General features: G+C 39.9%; 1 protein-coding gene across 1 annotated transcript in view; it reads left to right on the forward strand.

Moving 5' to 3' along the window:
• The first annotated feature begins 8516 nt into the window (after positions 1-8516).
• Positions 8517-24913, forward strand: part of tmem132e (transmembrane protein 132E) — a 248769-nt gene continuing 232372 nt past the window's right edge. The window contains exon 1 of the mRNA XM_062485497.1: positions 8517-9820. Within this exon, the coding sequence (XP_062341481.1) occupies positions 9760-9820 (61 nt within the window). The 5' untranslated portion in view covers positions 8517-9759. The remainder of the gene's footprint in view (positions 9821-24913) is intronic.

Genomic DNA, 24913 nt, shown 5'->3' on the forward strand with positions numbered 1-24913 from the left:
TAAAAATTCTGTTTATGGCTACTATCACCCATACTCGCTTTCTGTCCATGACATTGTGATGGTAAGGGCTCTAAATGACTGTTTCACAAGTTGACATTTAACACCTGCCTCTCATTTTACTGGCTTACAGGCTACTTTTTTGTAATAAACCATGCCCTCTCCCAGTGGATTAAACAGCTGACAGGACCGATGGGAAGGTCTTTTGGCAAAGGGTGGCAAAACCACTCCCAAGAAAGGTGTTTATGCATCACTGACTTGTACTCTCTATTGTCATTACTCATGCCATTTTAGCGACATTGCAAACGACAGAAGAAACATGGCAGAATGCCCATGGCACCTTTTCAATAATGGAGCTCGGTAGCTTTTCAGGGAGTGTTCTTGGTCATCTGCAGTAGCTCCAAGTAGGACCTGCTGACTTCACACATTCAGTTTGGAGTAAATTCCTTTGCATACTGCAGTGATGCTGATCAAAAGGTTCAGGATATCCACTTAGATGTATGTAAAACATGCTCAGTTTCTCATTCTAATCACAAGAGTATAAGTGAATATCTACATTTAGACTGCTCTGCTTCAGGAAAATAAATGATGAAATAAAAGACTCCATATGAAAATATAAACTAATTCAATGGATGGAGCTATTCAGTGCAGTAAGTTTACATTTGAGAGATCATTATTATACTTATAAAGGTGCATCTATATTTGGTTTAAGCTTTCTCATACTGGGAGAATCTCACTCCTAGCCTTGGTGTCTCCTGGCAACTAACTTAAAATGTTTTATTTTTTATTTTACTATAGCCTTGATGTATACAGAAGATACATTAAAACCTTGAGTGGGGATACATTAACTTCTATTTGCACCTCTCAATGTCCTCTTCTTTCAAAACCTCTTGATAGATTTCTCATTCTATAATAACTTCAGCTTTTGTCATGTAAAAGGCTGGGTAGACTACATTCTGTCAGTATGAAATGCAGCAAGATACATATAAATTAGATGTTACACTCATTCTTCTGAGTAGGACTGATAGTGTGACTCAGAAGTGTAACATTGAAATACATTTACAGTGTTCGATATCTTGCACATTCATTGGAGTCCCTTTGAAAATGAAGTAGTTGTTTTATTATGGAGGCACACCATCATCTTCAAATATATCATGCAGCATGTGTTTCTATTGCATAACAATGTTAAAGTAGTCTAACAGCCTTTGATGATCTCACATCAGCTTGTCCCGAACTTGGGGATCCCCCACTCCCCTTATCTTTTCTAATTTGAATAGCAGAGTATTAGATATAAAGAACAAAACAACTTAAATGTTTTAGCTATTCGTATTAATGGAGCACAGAGTGAGTTGTTGCAACCCGTGTTTAGCATCTTGAGAGATCCAATAGTACCACAATGTGCAACTCTCAAGTACTTACTACTCAGATTAAGCTTGGATTGTGGTGCAGGCCTCACTATAGATTTTGAGGCCTATCTCTTTATTTATTATAAATAAGAATGAAGTGGCTTGGATGAAAATGTTATGGTCCTCTCCCAGCAGAATGTAGAATATTTCAGCTGCCTGTCTAGGCTGGAAACTGTCATATGTTGGTTTGGACTTCCTGCAGTGGTGCAAGTCAAGACACTTCATTACTACTTTATGTGGGACACTTTTATAGATCTGAAATTACTTTCAGTTACTTAAGTCAGTTAAACCTGTACAAATTATAGGAATACAGAGGAGAACGTTACTGTATGTTGAGGAGCCAATATACTCTGCATCCTTAATAGAGGATTGTTTTACCAGTAACAGTAGAGTAAAATGCCTGGTCGTCTATGAAGCAATGGGTCCACACCAGTTTTTGTTGTGTGGCCTCTGTGGGCCTGCGAAACTCAGTGGTCACCACTTTTCTCATGTCTAGGAATAGTGTGTCAACATCAAGTCCCAAAGATTTTATTTATAGGGATGTCACTGTGTGCACTTAGAAGCCATCACAGATGCACCCAGCCAAACATATCTTACTGCTGAAAGACTGTCCTGAAACCATTTCTACTCTATGTTCTTGGAATGTCCAGTGGATGCCCCAAAACATCAGACAATTGTGATTGGCCAATAGCTGTCATTGGCACATACTGTGTTACAATAAAAAGTGGTTGATAGCAAAGTTCTGACTGATGTTGTCTTTTCTTAAATATCTTGCAGGAATGCATTGTCTTTCAGCATTTTAGGGTGCTTAAGGAATAACGTGAATTTATATTGAGACAAAGCCCAAGCAGAAAACTGTTTCAGCTGTTTTCTTCATACAGTAGGGTCTTTGGGAAAACTGTTATGGATTTTTATGGACAGTTATGGTAATATTAGGTTTGGGCAGAATTCAAACACATTGGAGATAAGGGTTGGCCAAGTCTCATATTGAAGATGCTACTGCACCTGCCAGTTCTGCAAAACATCATTAAATGAACCCATTTACAAGATCTCCATATGACCCCCACAGTGAGGGGATTTCCCTGGGGTCTAAAAATAGATATAATGAAGCATCAAAGAACACAAAGCAGGTAGCTCTTAAATACATTCCAATGAACACCCATACAGCCATATCTGTAATCAGCCATCCTGTACCTGGAAACAAGGTTAACTTGAGCTCCATTAATACAATATATTTTATGTATTATCACTTCAGTTAACAAAGTAATCAACAGTTCAATTTCATGAAATATGACTTCCGTTTTACAAACCACATTATGCTAGAACGTAGTGATTATTATTTAGGAGTCTGTGGTGCAAGAAACCAATCTGAAAGTGTAAGTTAACAAACAACTAATATCAAACCAGTAATTGCTTGTAACAACTAGTTGTTGTTGAGCTGTCCAGTTGACAAAATGTAAAGGTTTACTTTGATGGCACAGACAGTTTTCATTCACTTCAGTCACAATTTTAAAAGTCATAATACCTAAGAGTCATTTATTTTTGAAAAGAGGATTATATATTTACGGAAAAAAGTTACACACAAATTGGCAATCAGATCTGATAGAACATCAATGAAACCCCTAACTTTCTCCAGAATTGGGAAAGAGGATTTTGGAGGATTTTATGATTGATTTCTTCAGTAGATGACTGGACACAGTCCTTCTATCATACGGTGCTGAGAGCTCCAATAGATCACGCTGGGCTTACTGTATAATTATGTGTGTCATATCCAAGAGTCCTTTAATAAATATTCATGTTTCTGAAAGTCTAATTGGCACCCTGGGTATGGAAAAAACAAGGCTATTTTCCAAGCATGTGATCTAGTGATCATGTGTACCGGAAAACTTTATCTTGGTCTTTCAGAACATACTATACATTTAAGCTTGATGAGTTTATTGTGGTAGGAAGGCTTGTTTGTCAGGGTAGAATAACCACTGTCATCAAAAATTATGCTACCTTTAAATGTTTCCATGAACAGAGTCCAGGATACAAGCAGGTTCAGAGATTATGTAACTCAGGAACAATTATAGTTTTCCTGCTGGTCCTAAAAACCCTTTAATGGTGTAATTATTTGCATTATTTATGAGAATAGAGATGAACTGTAAAGCTAAAGCAATGTTAGTCAACAAAAATGTAGTTGTCTTACTATTTAGAGTAATCTGTACAGTAGTGTAATTTTTCCATGATTGCACAAATGTGTGTGTGACACAGTCCAGACACAGTTTCCAAAATCATGAAACAGCAACAGTTTCAAACCACAATTGCATTTAGCTCCAAAAACTAGTTTTAATTTAAACTATTTAATTCTCTTTGTATTAGAACATGAAACAACATTTTCCTCTATCATTTGAGAGCATGTGAACGGTGTTTATTCTCTCACCATGATGATATTGCTAGAGACAAATTTACTTTGGCTGAAACTTGCATGACCCAGATACAGAGGGAAGAAAATAAATAATGGTCGTTAGTAAATCACTGTCACAAACCCTCACATTAACTCTAATTGAATAGGATATCAGAATTTATATTCATTTCTGGTTTTCTTGTCAATGATAATTGGCTTCTGCTAAACAAAGGCAGGTTTTTAATGCACTTTTAATTGTGCAAGCAAGGGCACATCCAATACAACCACTTATGTCCTCTGAATTAAAACAAGGTAGTTCTCACAGACATGTTACTATTCATATGTGTTGCTTTGCTTTGTAACCCTTTCTCAATATTGAATATCTTTATTATATCTTTATACAGTACCATACCTTTTCTTCCCTACACAAAAAGCAATGCATGATCTTTTCAATACATGTAAAGACGTCTATATTAGGGTTAGTTGAACAAATAAGAACCAGTGTTAATTGTTGTTACACTCTGTCCTCAGGCCTGCCACAGTCTGCAGAATCATTACAAAATGCATAAATGCATTGCATGGATGCACAATGCTCAAAACAGTTTAGAAATTAAAACACAATGAATTGTGTTTACAGTGCATTCGGAAAGTATTCACAGCGCTTCACTTTTTCCACATGTTGTTATGTTACATCCGTAGTCCAAAATGGATTAAACAATTTTTTCCTCAAAATTCAATACATAATACCCCATAATAATAATAATGTGATAATTACTTTTTGAAATGTTTGCAAATCTATAAAAAATAAAAAACAACATAAGTTAATGTATCAATGAGCACAGTGGCCTCCATCATCCATAAATGGAAAAGGTTTGGAACCACCAGGACTATTCCAATAGTTGGCTGCCCGGCCAAACTGAGTGATCGGGGGAGAAGGGCCTTAGTCAGGGAGGTGACCAAGAACCTGATGGTCACCTCCAGCGTTGCTCTGTGAAGAGAGTAGAACCTTCCAGAAGGAAAACCATCTCTGCAGCACTCCACCAATCAGGCCTGTATGGTAGAGTGGCCAGACGGAAGCCACTCCTCAGCAAAAGGCACAGGACAGCCCGCGTGGAGTTTGCCAACAGCCACCTAAAGTACTCCCAGACCATGAGAAACAAAATTATGTGGTCTGATGAAACAAAGATTTAACTATTTGGCCTGAATGCCAAGTGTCATGTCTGGAGGAAACCAGGCACCGCTAATCGTCTGGCCAATACCATCCCTACAGTGAAGTATGGTGGTGGCAGTATAATGCTGTGGGGATGTTTTTCAGCGGCAGGAACCGGGAAACTAGTCAGGCTCGAGGGGAAAATGAATGCTGCAATGAACAGAGACATCCTTGATGAAAACCTGCTCCGGATCGCTCTGGACCTCAGACTTGGGCGAAGGTTCATCTTCCAACAGGACAACGACCCTAAGCACACAGCCAATAACAAAGGAGTGGCTTTGGGACAACTCTGTGAATGTCCTCGAGTGGCCCAGCCAGAGCCCAGAGTTGAACCCAATTGAACATTTCTGGAGAGATCTGAAAATGGCTGTGCACTGATGCTCCCCATCCAACCTGATGGAGCTTGAGAGGTCCTACAAATAAGAATGGGAGAAACCGTCCAAAAATGGGTGTGCCAAGCTTGTAACATCATACTCAAAAAGACTTGAGGCTGTAATTGCTGCCAAAAGTGCTTCAAAGTATTGTTATATTTTCGTGCTTAATTTTTGGAAATCTATTACAAATATTAAACAAACTTGTTTCACTTTGTCATTATGGGGTATTTTGTATAGAATTGAGGGAAACTTTTTTTTTTATCCATTTGAGAATAAGCCTAACATCAAAATGTGGAAAAAAGTGAAGCGCTGTGAATACTTTCCGGATGTACTGTACATCATGTACAGTATAGAAAGGACTTTATCTAAGAGGTGCACTGCACCATCTGTGATAATGTTCAGGAAAAATATAAGATTGTTTTGAGGGCAGAAACGGGCAACAGTGGGTAACAGGTCAAAGCAGGCTCAGACTATCACTGAACTCTCAGTTTCACTGGAGTCTAAAGCTTGCAAAATAGGAATATGTCAATCTCTTTAGTCCTAAATTATAAAAAAGACTTCTTCCCAGAAATTTCAAGCACAGTGTCTTTAAAGTTGCATGTGCTCAGCAATTCTTTACATGAGCATGGGTGTGAGAGTTTGCCTTTGAGTTCCGCATTAATGAAGCAATGTTTTGTTTTTTGTTTTAAAGGGAAGGAGTAGAAGTAGACCATGGTCATGGTTCTGCAGAGCGAAACCGGTGAAGAGATGTGACAGATGCATCCACTGGACAAATTGAGCTTGCTTCATATCATATCTACATCCTAACTGCAGGTTGTCATCCACAAGTGAAGGGTTCCACTGTTGGCCTGCATGTGACTGGCATCTCTCTGTACTCTAATGTTCCTCAGCTCTCAGCCAGAGTAGGAAGTTAGTCTGATGCTGTTTAGGAACATACAGTAGTTTTTGCTAAAGAAATTGGCTAGCATTAATGTTATGGTTGGCTAATTAATTGACTGAGTTCAAGTCTTTATTACAAAACGCTTCTGCAATGGAGAAATGTGTAAATTAACTATGCAGAAATATAAGTATGGTGGAACAAATATTTCATGTCCTCTAGACTGAATGCTTGGCATTCAGGCCAAATAGTTCAATCTTTGTTTCATCAGACCAGAGAATTTTGTTTCTCGTGGTCTGAGAGTCCTTCAGCTGCCTTTTGGCAAACTCCAGACGGGCTGTCATGTGCCTTTTACTGAGGAGTGGCTTCTATCTGGCCACTCTACCAAGGGCTGATTGGTGAAGTGCTCTTTCTCCCCCGATCACTCAGTTTGGCCGGGCGGCCAACTCTAGGAAGAGTCCTGATGGTTCCAAACGTCTTCCATTTACAGATGATGGAGGCCACTGTGCTCATTGGGACCTTCAATGCTGCAGAAATGTTTCTGTACCCTTCCCAAGATCTGTGCCTCGATACAATCCTGTCTCGTAGATCTACAGACAATTCCTTGGACTTCATGGCTTGGTTTGTGCTCTGACATGCACTGTCAAATGTGGTACCTTATATAGACAGGTGTGTGCCTTTCCAAATCGTGTCCGATCAACTGAATTTACCACAGGTGGACTCCAATCAAGTTGTAGAAACCTCCGAAGGATGATCAGTGGAAACAGGATGCACCTGAGCTCAATGTTGAGTGTCATGGCAAAGGCTGAGGTGACCTCAGGTGACAGACTTCAAACATCAAATGTTTGGTATACCTTTAGGATACTGCTCTCATAGAATTATAATACATCATCCATATATGTATGTGCCTCTGCTGTATAGTACAGTGTATGAACAAACAACTGGATAGCTCAAATGTGCTATGACTGGGCTAATCATTATGTGCTGGACTTCTCAAAGTGCTGGGGGTTGCTCAGTGTGATGCCCCACAACAATTGCATGCCAGTGAATCATCCAGGTGTGTCTTTCACTGCCATCAGGAGACAGAAACTGATTTGATTGAGGCACCAGGAGAGGGCACCAACACCAGTATGGTGATGTGTTCTCTTTAGTCTCCCAATGTTTAGTTCCCAGTCGAATCATTTATTTATCAACATTGTTTCATAGTTGTATTTTGTCACAGTGGCATGTAGTGTTACACTTTTGTATCTCACTCTTTCCATCATCAAACTAAAACACTTATGGCTGACATTTTGGTTGTGACAGGTTTTGACAGGTAGGAGTGGTGGTCGATTTGCTTGGTTCTGGTTAGTAATCTAGGTAAAATTGAAGACAGTAGAATTGACACAGTCTATTTATGTTTCAGCAATGATTGCTTGGTTTATTAAAATGGGTGGCAGACATATTTGAGGCCTAATGGCCAAAAACCACATTAGCACCAGAATTTTTGACATTTTGTGTAGGCACTTTTGATTCAGAGACTTCAAAATAAATACCTTCGATACAATGTTTATAGATTGTCCTTCCCATCTGGAGGCATTGTTGGAGTTTTGACAAACCTCAGTGTGGAGCACTGAAATAAGGAGAAATAAATAAATTATAAGTACCTTGATGAGAAAACGTGTTTGAAAAGGTCTCCACAAACTGATTCTTCCTTTATTGCAGAAGATAAATAAATAACTGTGCTGCATGGATGTTTATCTACATGCTTTTTAATCTCTGCTATTGTGATACTCACCTTTAGTTTCTGAAATGTAATTTTGGTTGATACAATAATAACAGAAAAAGCTATTTACAAGATAATGTGACTAGAATAGTGTTTAGAGTTTGCCCATGACCAGAATAAATTTAGATATAACGCATGTTTCGTGTTTACCATTTTGGGACTTACATTGGTTAAGCTTCAGGTTTAGTATAATGTATGTGTTTTTTTTGTTTATGTTAATTCATACTACGAGATTTGCCAGCGTTTACGTTATCTGCATGGCTAGAGGAAAGTATGGGGGCCTTGGATTATGTGCAAAACATCCCCAAAGGTTCAGCAGGCGTTGATGGGCAGTAACGGTTCATTTTCCACAAACCATGAATATGACATATAATGACTTAGTATATGATTAGGTAATACACTAAAATTAAATATCCAACGAAATGCACACCGTCATTTTAGTCAACGTATGTCGCGTCAGATAGAGGGTTTATGAAGGTATCACGTGACCCATGCAGTTGACGCTGCTTTCAGGAGTGGGGAACATACAGCGAGGGAGAAGCAGCGTCCGTCGACGCTGCATGCAAGTGTCTACTTGACATTGTTCAAATAGGATTTCCTATTCCTATTATATTTGGTTATATCTGGACACTATGGGAAGCTTCTCTATGACCACATCCGAACCAGAAGAACGGTAAAGAACACTGCTGAAATATTCAACGCGGCATTGGGGAGTGCAGAACAATGAAGTAGAACTGTTCCTGAGTTTTGAATCCCTGTCAGGCTGGACTTCGCATACTGTTGTTTTTAGATTAACGTTGATTGGATTCGATATTTTTGACCGGGTGAATTTAATCTGAAGGCAAGCATTTGTTCTCTCTATACAGAGCTTCATTTGGTTGGGAAAGTAAATTAACCATCAAATCACTGCGCGATGTATGCTGAAGTATTGACTAACAAGCCGTCGGCATTTGAGACGATCACCCAACCTATATTCACGACTGTAGTTGAATGATTTTAACTGAAACTTAGTATGAAATATCATTAAGTTATTCATTGTATATTTTCCTCTGTTTAACTTGAAGACTCGGAAGAGGTTTTCAACATAGTCACACGTCTTTGAACCCATTATCAGCAGTGACCGGTTGATGGTCTCCAAATGTATCAAGCCTACCATGCACCTACCAATAATCCGGAATAATATCATTGTGTGATTGGTTTCGTGTCATTGGAATCAAATTTAGCTGTGACATTTAATCAAAAACATCTTCATAAATCATTCGAAAGAAACATTATCAGAGGCTGTGCGTTCCACCAGCGCAGACCTCTTTGGATGTCGGCAAGTGTGCGAGCCAATACATTAGAAAGGGTTAGTTGCTACCTAGTCGACGCTATTAGTGAATTAAACCTGGACCACTGCGTGGTCTACATTGGACACGGAGTCCTCAATCGGTAGGCTCTTTCATTGAAGACGCAATTTATTTGACGTGTGGGAGTCTATAAACCACAACTAAACGGATTCATGTAACTTTCTTCACCCGTTTGGAAAATTAGACCGCATGCTGATTGTGCCATGCGTGCCATTCAAACTATTACTGGACTAAACACGGATGACAAGACTTGCAATCTACTGTTCAAGTGAAGCACAATATTTGTTGTCAAATATATTACACCAATTTTGGACACTCGAAAGAACCGTCGGTTGGGAACCTATTTGAAAAGACCTGAAGATTTTATTACAACTGGATTTACTGGTACATCTACGATGTCAATTGTACGCCCCTGCAGAGGAACTCTGCTGCTCGGCATAGTCCTAATTTCCAACGGTAAGTTTCTCATCACGATGTTATGTGAGCCACAATGATAATGACACCACACCAGTTGTAGGCTATGTTGTATGTCAGGGGATATCGTATTCCGACATTAAGAAGATCCAGCATCATTGTTGTAAAGTCTCAAATTTGAATGGTTATTACACACACACGAGCAGATATGTTTGAAAAAACACACGAAATCAATTTACACCTAAATGTCTACATTAAGTTTTTACATAGTAAACACACTTTTCACTCACATTTCCTTAGCCTTAGGTAAATTCATTTTTGTGGATCCACAGACGTTTCTCTCCACAAGGTGGGAGCAAGGCTGTGTGCAGTATGTGCTTCTCATGTTGAATATCAGGAAGTGTACCATAACCTACCTTTGCAAAATGTGGGATCCCATGGAATATTTGAGTAACAAGTTTGTAATTAGATTTATTTTAAGATGAAAACCATTATAAACAACGTATTTTATACAACGCTTATTTTATAAGCAGAAAGCCTAAAAAACATTCTCCAGTCTGACTGGTTTAAAAATCTAGCCCCCAAAAAATTATGTTCATTTTTGGGTTAAAACCAACTTTTCATTGAAGTTGTTGAGTTGGTCAATTCGAAGCCACATGACCCACCTTGTTCAGTGCTTATTTTTCTTTTGCAAGCAGTTCTGTTCAAGGGGCCCTGTGATGGGGAAAAAAATCACTTGTACACAGGAAGGTTTTTATTTTGAAACGTCCTTGATATGATGATCTCCCACTCTTATGATACTCCCTTTGCCTTATTTTCAGTACAGCACATTAAAAGCCCTCTGCCACATTACAAACATACTGAAATAGGTTTTAGTGGCCTGAAAAACCTACAGTGTTTCTGTCTTTTCCCGACACTAAAGTCAGTGGTCAATGTTTCTCCCTGTTGCCAGTGATATATCCACCCTCCTGGAGCATGGAGGGACAGCTGCCAAATGCAATTTTACCAATGGATCATGCACTTGATCTACTGCTTCTGAAGTGTGTTGCACATAGTACATGCAGGCAACTGGGAGAGTGAGGAAGAGAAAGGCCTGCCTTCCTGGATAGCGTGCATTTGCCTAATTTAAATATACAGTGTTTTCTGGGATTTTATCAATGTGTTTTGCATTTTTAAAATTTGTTGACAATTTAGTTCATGAAAATAATGTACTCTTGATGGATGAACAGTCATTTCCGTTCAGCTTTGTCAGAAAAAAGTGTTGTGCAATGTGCCCGAGTGAATTAGCCTGGCTCTGCCCTCCTACGTACTTCTGCTCAATTTGGATTTTGCTTCTGTACTAGGTCTGGGATTTTAGTGCATCAGTCGGTTTTCAGAAAATTTTTTTGGTAGGTCGAATCAGCGAACAGAGGGAGTGGCTGAGAACGATGACGTTGATGTTGTGCACTAGTTTGAGTTGTAGTTCAGTAATGGCGGCGGAGAAAGATGCGAGCGAAGCTATTCTGCGGTTGTGGCAACGCTGCCGAATATCCATAAGTTAAAGCCGGAGCAAGAACAATCCTTGCTGAGTTTTGTTGGTGGTCATGATGTTGTGGCCCTCCTCCCCACGGGGTTCGGGAAAAGTTTGATTTTCCAGCTACGGCAGCTAGCTCCGTGATGAAGGAGTTGGCTAAGGCGAACGCTAGCGATTGGTTATGGCAGATCAGAGTGGCTCTGGGCAGATCCAATAGTTTTAAACTTCAACAGAGTACCCGCCTTCAAGGAAGTTAACGCTTGTCAATGGAGCGATCCCAGACCCTCTGTACAAATGAAATGTACGAGGGTCTGGTTAGGACCAGGCTACGAGTGAATTGGTTAGGCTCATTATTTCGGTACACAACTAAAACCCTCGATAGCTTGCCTATACACAAACTCAAAGATAAAGAAACTGTACTTGTGATTGTCAACTGCACTCCTCCTAAAATATCATTAATTACTTAAGGCTACTACATCAAAATATTTGGTGAGTGGAATCGTTCTCTGTTTTGATGTGAAAGTTATTCACGTCAACTCGAAACAAAGCACACCAGTGGCCTATATGAGCACTGTGATGACAGAGATACAACTTTATGATGCATCTCCCAGTCTTTTAGACAGAGCCCATCTGTCATCAGTTGATGGTAATGCCTGTTGCCAGGAAGATGGTATTGAGTCTTGTATACATGCCTAGACATCAGTTCTCAGGATGAAAGATACTGTAGGAATGACCCAAAGTAGTATACATTTGTAAAGATCTAACATGTCCAATGCTGTCCAGGACATTGTATTTATGCATAGCTCCTCTCAAGACTTTTTCATATTATATAGATAGAAATATATTGCATTTCCATTCCTCCTAAAAATGTTCCCATATGGCAAAGCAATCTGTTCATGGCACTTCTTTGTGAAGGGACTTAATTGTCCAGAAAGCTTTTTTGACCCATCATCAACCCGATAAGGAACCATCTCAGAATCTATTGACTTTCAACAGATGGGCTACTTTTCAGGAGCATGTAGACTTGATCTATTATTATATTTGTGTCATTGATCTATTATTATATTTGTGTCATTGATTGGCTAAGACCAATCAATGAGATTCCTCTATCATTGTGTAACATGGCAGAGGTAGACGAGTTTGCCAAGTCATGATTTGTAATTGTTTGGAGCACCTCCAAGCAATGTTCCCTCTAATTATTTTCTGCACTGAGCAAATGGAAATATGTCTGAGCGCAAACCTCAGTACTCTGAACAAAGTTTGCAGAGAACCCCGCTAGCTTCTTCGTAGCTAAATATATCAGAAAGCTTCACCAGCCTACCTGGACCATCGCTTGTGTCCGTTTGAACGATTTCATCAAGCCATTCGTGTTTAAATGTAAAACTGCCCCTTTTTTTGGGCGCCTGTAAAGGTAACATTCCTGATTTTCGTTACTAGTCAAAGCTTGAGCTGAGCGCCAGGGTTGTCGTTCTAAAGTTTGTTTGAGCTCCGGGCGTTACGTGACTTTACTGTTTACGTCGCCATTTTGGCAGGAAAGTAGTGGCAAAAATGAACGGCGCCAGCACGGATTTCAACCTGTCCGAGTTCACTGCGCACTTTAATTCAAGACATAGGCAGCTATAAAGCAAAACTTGATCGATTAAACATTAGTGATCCATATAATGCTCCCAGAGTTATTTTTACGACCTTTACGAGTGAAACGGAAGGCATCCCTGACCTTCTGTATCCAGATATTTACAACTCTCTATCAACTTTCATTCGTCCTACTCTGGAGAATCTTTGAAAGCCTACAAAAGCCTGGAGGGATGTAAATGGACGCAATCTGCTGGATTAGTGATGAACATTCAGCTTTGAAGTCTACTGGCTACAAATTGCTATGTGTAACGTTAGCTAATGCAGTCAGTTTTATAACTTGTATAGCTAGCTAGTGTTAGCTAGTCTGTAACGTTCGTCAACGGTTAGCTACTAACGTTGGCTAACGTACATTATATCAGTGCACTTTTCATCACAAAAATGCCATTACATATTTATTACAGATAAGTCATTCCAAGAGACTGAATGATCCTCAGTTGAAGCCATGGGTGGTTGTCAGGAATTATGGGGTTCTTCTCTCTGGATCTTAAGGCCGAATTATACTTCTCCGACTCCGTTACGGACAGACGCTGCACTGCGATAATAGCTAGGTTATCGAAAAGTTATAGCAAATTGACAAATTAGCCGTTTCATCAATAAAATAAGCACATTTTCAGCAACTACACTGCCCATTTCTGGTCACATTTTAATTCAGATGCTGATTTACATGTACTGTTTAGCTGAAATATGAATTGTAAAAACGTACAACAATGGCGGTCAAAGGATTTTGTTCTCTTGTTGGTCACGGCAACCCTGCCCCTGACGCAAGCGGTTCTTAATACGGACCAATCACAGCCAAGGGGTATCCGTAAAATGACAGACGGACGGACAGTCAGGAAAATCAGGAGGTGCACGTAGAGCTCTCCGAGGGGCTCGGAGAGGGCGTTCCTTGACGGAGAGGGCGTTCCCTGTCTCCGTCTCCGTAAAAACGCAGAAGTATAAATCGGCATTTAGGAATCCTATAAAATGCTCTCCCATCTTTTCCCCGATGGTTCAGGCATCCCAGTGCACAGCAGCTATCCACCATGTTGAATCAACGTTTATTGAAATAGGCAGCAAATTAAACTATGTATAATATTTATGTAAGTATATATGTATGTACACTCTGGCGCTCCACTTGACTCTCCACTTTCCTGCCAAAATGGCGATGACCGGTGCATGCTGGGATTGCGTGACGTCAACTCCCGGAGCCTAGAGTGACATTGAAACACATGAAGTGGACTTCGCCGCATTTGGCTGATCAACTGAACATTTATAGTTTTTCTAAAATAATAATTAAAAAAGGGACGCCTCCCTGGTGAGGTGTTCTGGGCACGTCCCACTGGGAAGAGGCCCCGGGGAAGACCCAGGACACGCTGGAGGGACTATGTCTCTCGGCTGGCCTGGGAACGCCTCGGGGTCCCCCAGGAAGAGCTGGTGGAAGTGCTTAGGTTGCTGCCCCCGCGACCCGACCCCCGGAAAAGCGGCAGATGATGGATAATTAAAAAAATACAGATTTTATTTTGTGCCCGGTCTGAAAAATCTAGTGCACGTGTCCTTCAACTGGCCTGCGCAGGTGCGCAGCTTAGAGGGAACATTGCCTCCAAGTGCAAGCTCATCCTACAAAACAGACACGGTGGCAGGGAGCAGACCACTTTCTACACCGCAGTGTAACAGTCCAAACCCCAATGGCTCCCTTTAAGATGTGACATTTTATGTGACTCAACAGTTGTTTTCTACATCTGAAAGTCAGTGGGTCGATGGGTAAACTATTGAGACTTCTCTGTAAAAGTGGATGTTACTGCTGTGAGCCATTTGAGGAAGGCTAGGGTCAGGCTATATATGACTCATTACCCTCCATCACATCTGGTACTGGATCAGCGCCATAATTACTTGTTTCCAGATGGGTCTGACAATTCTTTTTTATTTTTATTTTTTTTACTATAATGGACTTGAATCTCATTAAACACTAATTGTTTTAATAGGAATTTTAAACGTTGTCAACATGGCCTTCAAGCAAACTGTCAAGGACAACAATTTAATCTTCAGCCTTATTTCCTGGTTTGGGGAATAGTCTTCCACCACGTGTGACATGTAAGTGTTAGGAAATTGCACAGTAATATTATGATAGGACTAATGGCTAGGGTTGTTGTAATTCTAGCGATGCGCCCTTGTATGATGAAAGTGATCTTTGTGATGTGCTAGTCTCTTCAGATGTGGCTTGATTCATTCCTTGCTGAGTGCTTGAAGGCTTTCATTTTCTCGAAGAGGACTCAGTTTGCATGCATTGCACATTACTCCTTTGCATGATAGACATTGTTATCACAATGATTTCAATCCTGAAGTACCTCTGGGATTCATGTCATAAAGTGTCTTTTTATTCTAATAAATGGGTTGTTAGCGATAGTGTACCTCTATTTTGACAAATGTATGAATGTGCATCATCTAGTCTTATTTCATGAAAGATTTCTGTATCCACTTAAATAATAATTTAAAAGACTAAGTTGCTGTTGATCTTGTAGGACAAATTAACTTTACCCACCTTATTCTGGCTTATTCGATTAGATTTGCTTTATCGATTTATCATTCTCAGTTGTGTCCTACCTACTGTAATGAAAAAACACTATAAATTGCTTTCCAGGATATGCAGACCTTTTTAAATGAAACTATATTTGTTGTCTTTTACGGGCTCATTTAATTTGAGAAAGCTATGGATAAGACTTTTTCTCTGCCATAGTGTGCCCTCCAGATCATTGGGATTATCATCTTGACAAAGGAGATGCTTATTTTTGGATTAAAAGACAAAAAATAATTGGGCTCTTGCTGCAGGAGTATGATAAGAGAGTATGTGAAATGGCTGGTTTTGTTCGCTGTGAGGGCAATAATTAACAGTTTCCTGGAGGGGAACACAAATGGATTAATGTGGAAAAACTGCTAACCTCCCTGTAGAGTAGACTTATCATTATCTGAGGCACTTCAAAGTGTCTTAAAATGTTGGCTCCTCTATGGTTCAGGATAACTGCAATCACTGCAACATTTGACTTTTCATGTGCATTTATTTTCACGTAACCACCCATATCCAGAGAAGAACAGATCAAAGTTGCTAACCAGCTAGGACCGAGGTCTAAAAGTCTTCTGTTCCAACTTAAATATTACTCACACAGAATCTCAAAAGACCTCAGTGGATGCTTTGCTGTTGGACGAGGAATCGGGGATCTGTGATTAGGTCAGTGAAAGCTTAAGAAATATCGCCAGATTTGTACCCTTAGGCTCTTTGTCTATCTACCCCGTTCCCCCTTTCCTTCCTTCACTCCTCTACTCATCTCCTATGTGATAAATCTGGAGAAGTCACATACACATTGGCCATGCTCTTCTTTGGCAACCACATGGCTGTTTCCCCCCACTGTGCCAAGCTCTTTGTGCTTTCGATAACTCTATTGTTTTCAGAATACAGTGAGAGCGCTCTGTGGAACTGCAGTTACCCATGTTGGTTTGCGCCAAATTCACAACCTCAAGTAAGCCTGTCTCTTCTATTATTTTCTCTGGTAACCACCAATGTGGGTGAATGTGAGATTCCCTGCTACCCGGATCTGAGAGTAAAGTAGAACATCTCAGAAGTGGTGCTTCTGTGATGGCTCTGAAACTGACGAGGCTCAAGACAGTCATACTGAACACTTCACTGCAACATTTTACTAAGAGTGTGTCTTTTGCTTTACGAGTAAAGTGGATGTCCTCCCAATAGGATCACCCATGGCCTTGAGCAAAACTTGTGACTTGTGTTTAGTGGGGTTGTTGTAGTTTCGGCACGATTCATGATCCTGTAAACCTTGGCTGGAGGGCTAGTGTTCTTGGTTCATGAAAGACTCAGTGATGAGCTTAGTATCTCAAGATAAAATGTCAAGACCTTGTATCTTCACGGCAGATTGACATGCATGTCTAAATTATATCAGGGACTTTGATGGTGGCTGCTATTTTTAAAGTGGTCGACAATCATTTGGGGGGGGGGGGGGGGGATCTGTAAGACTTATTGTTTTTTTAACATGAATTGTGCAGTACATTTTGCACCTGCAGGTCATAACAGAAGTCAAACAAAAGTTATGATATATGAGGGTTAATTACAAGAAGTTGATCTGTACTTCCCTCACAGGGCTCAACATTAACATTTTTTGGCACTGGCCCCACCGGGCCAGTGGGTTTGAAACTTAGTGGCCCCAAGACAATTTTTACTGGACCCCCCTCCAAAAGTTGTAATTTATCATTGTTACAACAAAACCAAAGACTTTCAAGTTGTGTTATTCTGTTAACATGTTTAACCATTTATTAAACACATCCTGGATATAAAAAGAACAAAAATGAAATCACATTTCTAGTGATAAAAAATAAAAAGGTAATAGTCAGCAAAACAATTGACTTTCAACCTCAAACATGACGTGCTCTCTTCACTGCTGACAGCCATCTCTGCACAACTCTGTCTGGCAGAAACTGAAACCTCTGGTCCCTCAATGCTAATATATAAAAGCTTCCATAGCATTTAATCAGTATGATACTAAGTACCCAAGTTGACACCATTCTTCTGCTGCAGTTCAATAGCCCGGGGGAACGAGGCGAACGGCTGGCCCATCTTAATTACGTGATATGCCGTTGTTATAAGTCGTGCAATAACACGATGGGCATCTACATTTAAATTCCTGACCAGCATGGTCAACGGCCTGGAAGATGGATTGTCAACCATCCGCTTACATGTCACGCAAACCAGGTGCTCCCTGCTAGCATGGCTGGTCAGGGATTGTTTTCGAAAATTGACGGTGCCTGTGTAAAAGGATCTACTTTTGTCCGCTTTAGACGGGAACATACAACAGACGACACAGTGCATCTTCGTTCTGGGGCACGACTGTGGCCGTGACAGCCGAAGCAAACTTTGAAACCCATTGAGCAATGAACCACCATTCTCTGTTTCTCTTCATCTTCTGACTAATTTATCCATCTAGCCAGAGCACTCTCACTTAGCCAGATATAGTGAATTTAATCTGTAATTATAGGAGATAATGTCCCCTAGGTACAGCCTGTTGACATTATCGCATAATCTCAAACATAACAAAACATGAATTCACTGTTTAGCGTTGGTGCGCATGTTCAGTCTGATAATCAGTGAAGTTGTTCTGTTGTTAAATTTATGTAAGCTTGTCTGTTGTTTATTGTTTGCTGGACAAAATGAAGTCAGAAAAAAATGTACATGAGAGAAGGCAGCAATTGAGTCAAGCCCTTTAATCCTATTGATCCAGATGTAAAAGTTACAAAAGTGAATTAATTATTTTGTTTAGGTGGGCTGAGCTGCCAGAAACAAATCTCTTTGCTGTCTCTGGGATTGATTTTAATTTGCTTGATTGCATTTTATATTTCTCCATTCCAGTATGTTTTAACTAACTCTAGGATTAGAGTTATAAGCTGCTGCAAAAGAGTTGTGCCACTGTACATTAAATGTCAGCATGGCAGGGTGAACAAAAGATGCTCGCTCTGGCAACAGAGCATAATTTCAATGGGTGGGGGTGGGGGTGGTGGTGGAAGATAAACCTTGACTAGGGCACCAAATGTGCAGGACATGAGGAAATAATTAATATTGCATTTATAGGTAATTGTTGAGTATTTGGGGAGCACAATGTCTAACAATCAAAGCCTCCCCAGACCATTTAACATTAATTATACATTTAAAACATAAACCACTGTAGCCCATTACAACAATACCTAGATACCTATCAAGCTAAAGTGTTTCAGGAGAAGGGATGGGGAGAGATGTGGTTGCCTTGGCAGCATGATTGTCACACAATGCACAAGAACACATTTTAAAGACATAATTGTGTTCAATAATTATGATATACTAGTGCATAGTGTCCATGATACAATTAGTAGCACACACAGTGCCCACGATGATGTCAGTGACACAAACATTTTGTTCAATGGTTCGGTATTAGAATTTCTCAATGTCCGATACTTAGGTCAAACGGGCTTCCGAAGTCTACTGTGGGACTACTTTGCCTACAGAGCCAACGTTGATGGCAAACACGCGGACATATCGAAGCCTATTTGTAAAAGGTGCTAGAAAAGTCTCATGCAAGGGAGGAAATACTTCTAACCTTGCCAAGCACGTCCAATGTTTCAATATTATATTAAATTTCAATATTATTATATTAAGTATTCTATGCCTTTTAAAAATGTCTAAACATTGTCACTGATTTGCTTCCATACTTAGCGCAAACCTAGGTTGTAGTATCATTTTGATGTGAATGTAAATAGACCGTAACACGTTTTTTTGCATTAATTTGAGCGCTAAATAGTTTGAGTTTTGTAATATTAACATTACGTTGGACTCCAATGTCACAACGCTGTGAATTGTGGGTAATTAGACGAATGAAAAGGGTGCATAAAGGGCTCAAAATGTCTGTGAAAGAGCCCTCATGCACTTGACGATTTAACAGTGGGACAGCCCTAAACCCTCACAGGCTCGAGAACACGCCTCAAAGTCTATGAGTCTGGACATTGGGATTGGGCCTCACCGTTAAACTCCGGATTGATTCTCTGGACGTATTTTCGGAGAGAAAAAGCTGTTCATTCGGCACATTGATTTAGTGCGTGCATGGAGAGGGGGCTATTCACAGACAGGTCCGTTGTAGTGAGAGAGAACGCGAGCGGGGCAAGAAGCCTGAGCGAATCAATGCGCTGCATGCAAATCTACAAATATATATTTTTGCCATGTTAAACAGTAAAAAATAAAATACAATTGTAGCGGGCCGCCACATATAAATCAATGTATGGGAAACACTGACGTCAGTGACAGACACCAAGACCAACACGATGAGAACAAAAAAACGACAGTGAATAAGCTAGTTAGTGAATAAGCTAGCTGGCTAGCCAGCTGGTAGGATGTTGAAATACGTAGCCTATGTCAGGCCTACCCTATTGTGTCGTAAATGGCATGACAAGCAAGCATATTAGAAAATATAGAAATTAGATTAGAAAGTATAGTAACAATATATTACCGTATTTTATGAAAAATAGGCCACATTTTCTATCAGCCGCATTCTACCAGAATGGGAGCTTTGTGTTTGTAAATCGGAGTATAAAATGCACTGGAATATAGGCCACACTTGATACGGGAACAATGACACTGTAGTGCCGGTGTTCTCACCCCACAATTCCACTCACCTACGTGTGAACGCGCACTGCCTTCCTAGCTATTTCTATGTGTAGATTGGCAAACCTGAGGCGATTTTTACAATGTTAAGCCTAGGTTCCCTCGTCTTAGGCTTTGAGAAACTGTCAGTAGGCTATTTAATTCATGTTTCATTAAAATATAAGTTATGTTGCGCTGCAAATGAGAGCTTATACGATTTGTATGTCGTGCTACATGTAAAATCTGAATGTCTCACGAAAATAGCCGTAATGTTGAGCTGCACTTGAGAAACGATGTTGATGTTTTGCTACTCTAGCCTGGCTCTGCCCTCCTACGTACTTCCTCTCAATTTTGATTTTGCTTCTGTACTGTGTCTGGGCTTGAGGTACGCAAGTCAGATGTCTCCGGTTAACTTTCTACCTGTCCAATCAGCGAAAAGAGGGAGTGGCTGTGAACGATGACGTTGATGTTGTGCGGTAGTTTGTGTTGTAATTCCGTAATGGGAGCAGAGAAAGATGCGAGCGAAGCCATTCGGTCCGTTGTGGCAACGCTGCCGAATATCCAGAAGTTAAAGCCGGAGCAAGAACAATATTCGATCCCCACGGGGTTCGTTTGATTTTCCAGCTAGCTCCGTTAGTGGTGAAGGAGTTGGCTAAGGCGAACGGTAGCGATTGGTTATGGCAGATCCAGAGTGGCTCTGGGCAGACCCAATAGTTTTAAACTTCAACAGAGTACCCGCCTTCAAGGAAGTTAACGCTTGTCAATGGAGCGAGCCTAGATCCTCTGTACAAATGCAATGTACGAGAGTCCGGTTAGGACCAGGCTAGTGCTACACTGTCCTATTATCGGAATGAGGTAATATGTGAATTATGTTGTAGTTACGACTGCTGTTATCATAGTCACTGTCTGGTTAAAGCGATCCTTCTTTGTATTCATTTGTACAAATCACTTTTAGTAGAACTAATCCCTTCTGATTCTTGATTACGTTGTACTTGCTATTATAGGCTACTTAAATGCAATATATGCCAATTGTAATAGAATCGTCTGGTAAATGAGTATAGATACATTATTTTACAAATGTATATACAATATAAAAAGGCCCCTGCTCACAGGTTCCTCCTACCAGGCTTCAACTTTTATTTCCCTCTCAGTAAACTACTTGCCACACAACTGTTTTGTGTTGACAATCATATCCATTTTATAGATCCTGCTTCCCACAGCCTAGTTGGTATCTTCTAACTTGCAATGTACAGTGCTTGGTTTTAGTACCTGATAAGTCAAGCCTGGACCTTCCCTTTGTGAATGGCTAGTGAAAAACATCTAATAAATGATGACATTTTGATTGGTTCCATAAAATGTATTTTAAACAAAACTATAATGATATATTTAACAAAAGTTATTAAAAAAATAAAGAAATAGTGATAATTTAAATAAGAGTTTTAACAAGTTTAAGGCTTGATCATGAAAACAGGTCAGGGCGGTTTATGGCAGGCAGCACAGACATATTCCTCTCAGTTGGATTTGAGCACAACACTGATGGAACCATCTGAGGCAGCTGTCACAGCCAACCTGAGATTTTGGATAAACATTAAGATTAATTTGTGGAATGATAATGAATGATCAAACATTAGGAATGGCAAAAACTGCTTGAGCCAGTTTCATAATTGTAGGCCTAATTCACCATATAGCGCTTGTACATTTGCAATGTGCTTGCACTAAATGTAATACAGGTAACAAAATTCACTAGTCTATTCTGAAAGTATGTCCACTTTATATTTGTCGTTCTGTTAGCTAGCCAGCCCCTTTAAAAGCAGCTGATTTATCGGGTGTAAAAGCAAATTCGCTTTTAAATAACAAAAAATATATATTTTACTCGCTACAATTAGTTTCATTTCATTGCGAATGCCTTTGTTAATAGCATTAGTTCAATTGTGGGACTGGACTCTGTTGGATTATAAAAAGGACACCTGCAAAATAATGAATTTGCAGATTGCCTGGTTCTGGAGTCGACGTTTTCGTAGGAAATTCACTGCAAACCAGAGGACCAATAAGAGTGAAGGGGCTGGGACGAGAAGAGAGCAAGCCAAACCAGAGGCATATTATTGTGAGTGATTCTTCGTGAGGTCTGTGTAAGAGATGAAGTGAATCAGTAGGCGGTGAAAAAACAAATCCCCCGCAGATTTAGGAGAGTTCCTTGTTGTCAATGATTCCTTTTCCTACAGACACTCTCAGTCAACTGCCTGCTCCTCAGCAGGCTTTCAAAACATTGCAAAGAGTGCTGGCAAGTGTGTCCATGTGTGATGTGTTGTGTCAACAGACAGTTCTCTGAACCAAAATAACTGGCCATGTGCTGACTTCCTGTTGAATATTTATTAAAATAATGCACATCCAAGCTCCTAATGTGGTTTTGCCTTCTCGTGTGTGGTTAGCTGTTGACTATGTCTGCTAAGACAGCAAATGACTGACTGCTCAACCATAGCCTCCAGTTCCTATGGCCAATGGGGAAAATGGTGTGTGTGTCGTAAGATGGAGTAGCTGACCAAAAAATAGATTTCTGGGAAGGACAGACCACATTATGGGCCATTTTTATTTTTGAGTAAAGATGTGGCAACTCAGATTCTGACACCCCTTCGGTAAAAACAGATTAACCCGAGACGAGCATGTTTTCGAATGAAAGATGAGAGCTTCAAATCCCTGAAATAAGCACTCTCTCCCCTGGGAAATCAAACTGAGGCAACCGGGAGAGCAACATGTGTCCGACTCGCCGTTACAGTAAATCACACATCCATGCTTCGTAAGGAGACATTTTTCATAAACTCCTTCAGCCCTCTTTTCTAAACCTTGGTCACACTTGCAGACTGGGTGAACTTGACAAGTTCTCAAAATGTTTAGTCTTAAAAAAAAAGCAACAAAGCTGGGAAATAATGGTGCCATGGTTGGTTTTGTAGCCCACATTGTCCGCCTTTCTCACACACTTTGAAGGTTAACAAATCTTTTGCTCTGCTGCCTTTGTTTTTTTGTCGGAAGTAATGTTTGTCTGTGCTTATTTAGCTTTTAATCAGTTGGGAAAAATTGAATTGAGATAGTCTTTGTCCAAATATTTTCCTTCCATGTCTGTCTTTTTCTTTTTTATGAATTGACAAATCTTAAAAAAATCTAATTTGTGAACCGAATAATCATTGTCTAATTAAATATTCAATATATAATTAAAAATGAGAACGACAAAGACTTATTGAAGGTGGGAGTCTGTTAAGATAACCAAATGAACATCAATTTTGGTTCTCATTCCAAGTATTTTTTTGTTTTTCTTTCTTGAAAGCAAAATACAAAACTAAATGTTCAGATTCCTTGTGCATGATAGGTAACCTTTGTTTGTCTGCATAAGCACTGACGTGTTTGATTGACAGGATCACGGCATTAACTGGTTAACAGAAGTAATCCAGACTTTGAAGTCCATTTTACATTTTAGGTAAAATGTTACAACCTGTACAGTTAGTATTTCAAGGGGATGGGAGGTGACACAATGGTTTTGTTTTGAAGCTGTGGTTGAATTGGCTATGTAGAGGCTATTGTACAACATCTTCAGGACGAGTTTTATGATATCACAGCACTATAGTATTCATGTAAAGTTTGAAATTAAGTTTTAAAATTGGCAAACTTGAGTATTATGTTTGACGAGTGTAAAATCACTACCAATATCAAAAATCTAAATATAAAAACCACATTTTCAAAGTTGCCTGCTAATTTGGAGCGGGGACCATTTGTACAGCGGCGACTTTGAATGCCTGTCCATTGTCATGATGGCTGCACCAGCTTTTATTTGATGTGTGGGCATGACTCCTCAGAGGCAGGGGGGAGCTAGCTGCTTGCAGATGGGGCTTCAGTTCTATACCATGCCATGTGCCATTACTGATTCTGTGACTTTGCTCCAGGGCCTTTCATCTGCTCTAGACTTTGGATGACGTGCGTGTATATGTTGTTTGTGTTAAATAGAAAACAATTACATCAAATGTAGTGTCTTGTCAAAGAAGTTGGCTTTGTGTATAACTGAACATGTGGCAGAACTTCACTTTATTATTCCATAAAAAGTCACATTCAAAACAGCCGTTGCACGCTTGCTTTAAAATTATGTATTAGTACAAGGCTGTTAATGATAATTTGAATGTTTAGCCTGTAGTAAGTCTCTCTTTAGTGCGTTTAAATTTAATGTCTTACAAATCATTTACAGTTAAATCGGTACATTAAGGGCACAGCATGTGCCGAGACTGACGTAGGGACTAGTTTAGGTGCTTTTACTGTACTGCTTTTATTTTGAGTTGCAGTTATTTAATTTTTTGGCAATAGGTGCAATTTCTTTGACGGAAATCTTTTTTATTTTCTTTGCTGTTAAAAAACAAGTACAGGATTGTTACAGTTTGTACTTAACTAACAGTTGTACCAAGTCAGTATTACTGTGTCAGCTTTACTGTCTGTGCATTTAAGTGACAGACAGCTTGGTCATTAGTGGAATGGCTGGCATGCAAGAAGATTTTCCATTTTGAATCGCCGTCGGACATTGAACAGGACACTGGTGACACAAGACATTGAATCAGTAGCTTTTAATAATTTTGCGGTGCATGTCACAAGGAAACTTAATCAAATACAGTGGCTGCTGCTTCTATTGATATGCAAATAACAGACCTTCTCCCCAATGAGCCTGATCTTTTGTCGATTGCTATCTATCTATTTGGACTATCTATTTGGACAACCATAGTCTGGTGGAAATGGGCCTGCAGCAGCTGTGAAGTAATCTGAAATTTGCTGCTTCACGAGTGAACCAGAAGTCAGTTGGTACTTTCTTATT

The sequence above is a fragment of the Osmerus eperlanus genome, chromosome 19 (genome assembly GCF_963692335.1).
Source record: "Osmerus eperlanus chromosome 19, fOsmEpe2.1, whole genome shotgun sequence".
Lineage (NCBI taxonomy): Eukaryota > Metazoa > Chordata > Actinopteri > Osmeriformes > Osmeridae > Osmerus > Osmerus eperlanus.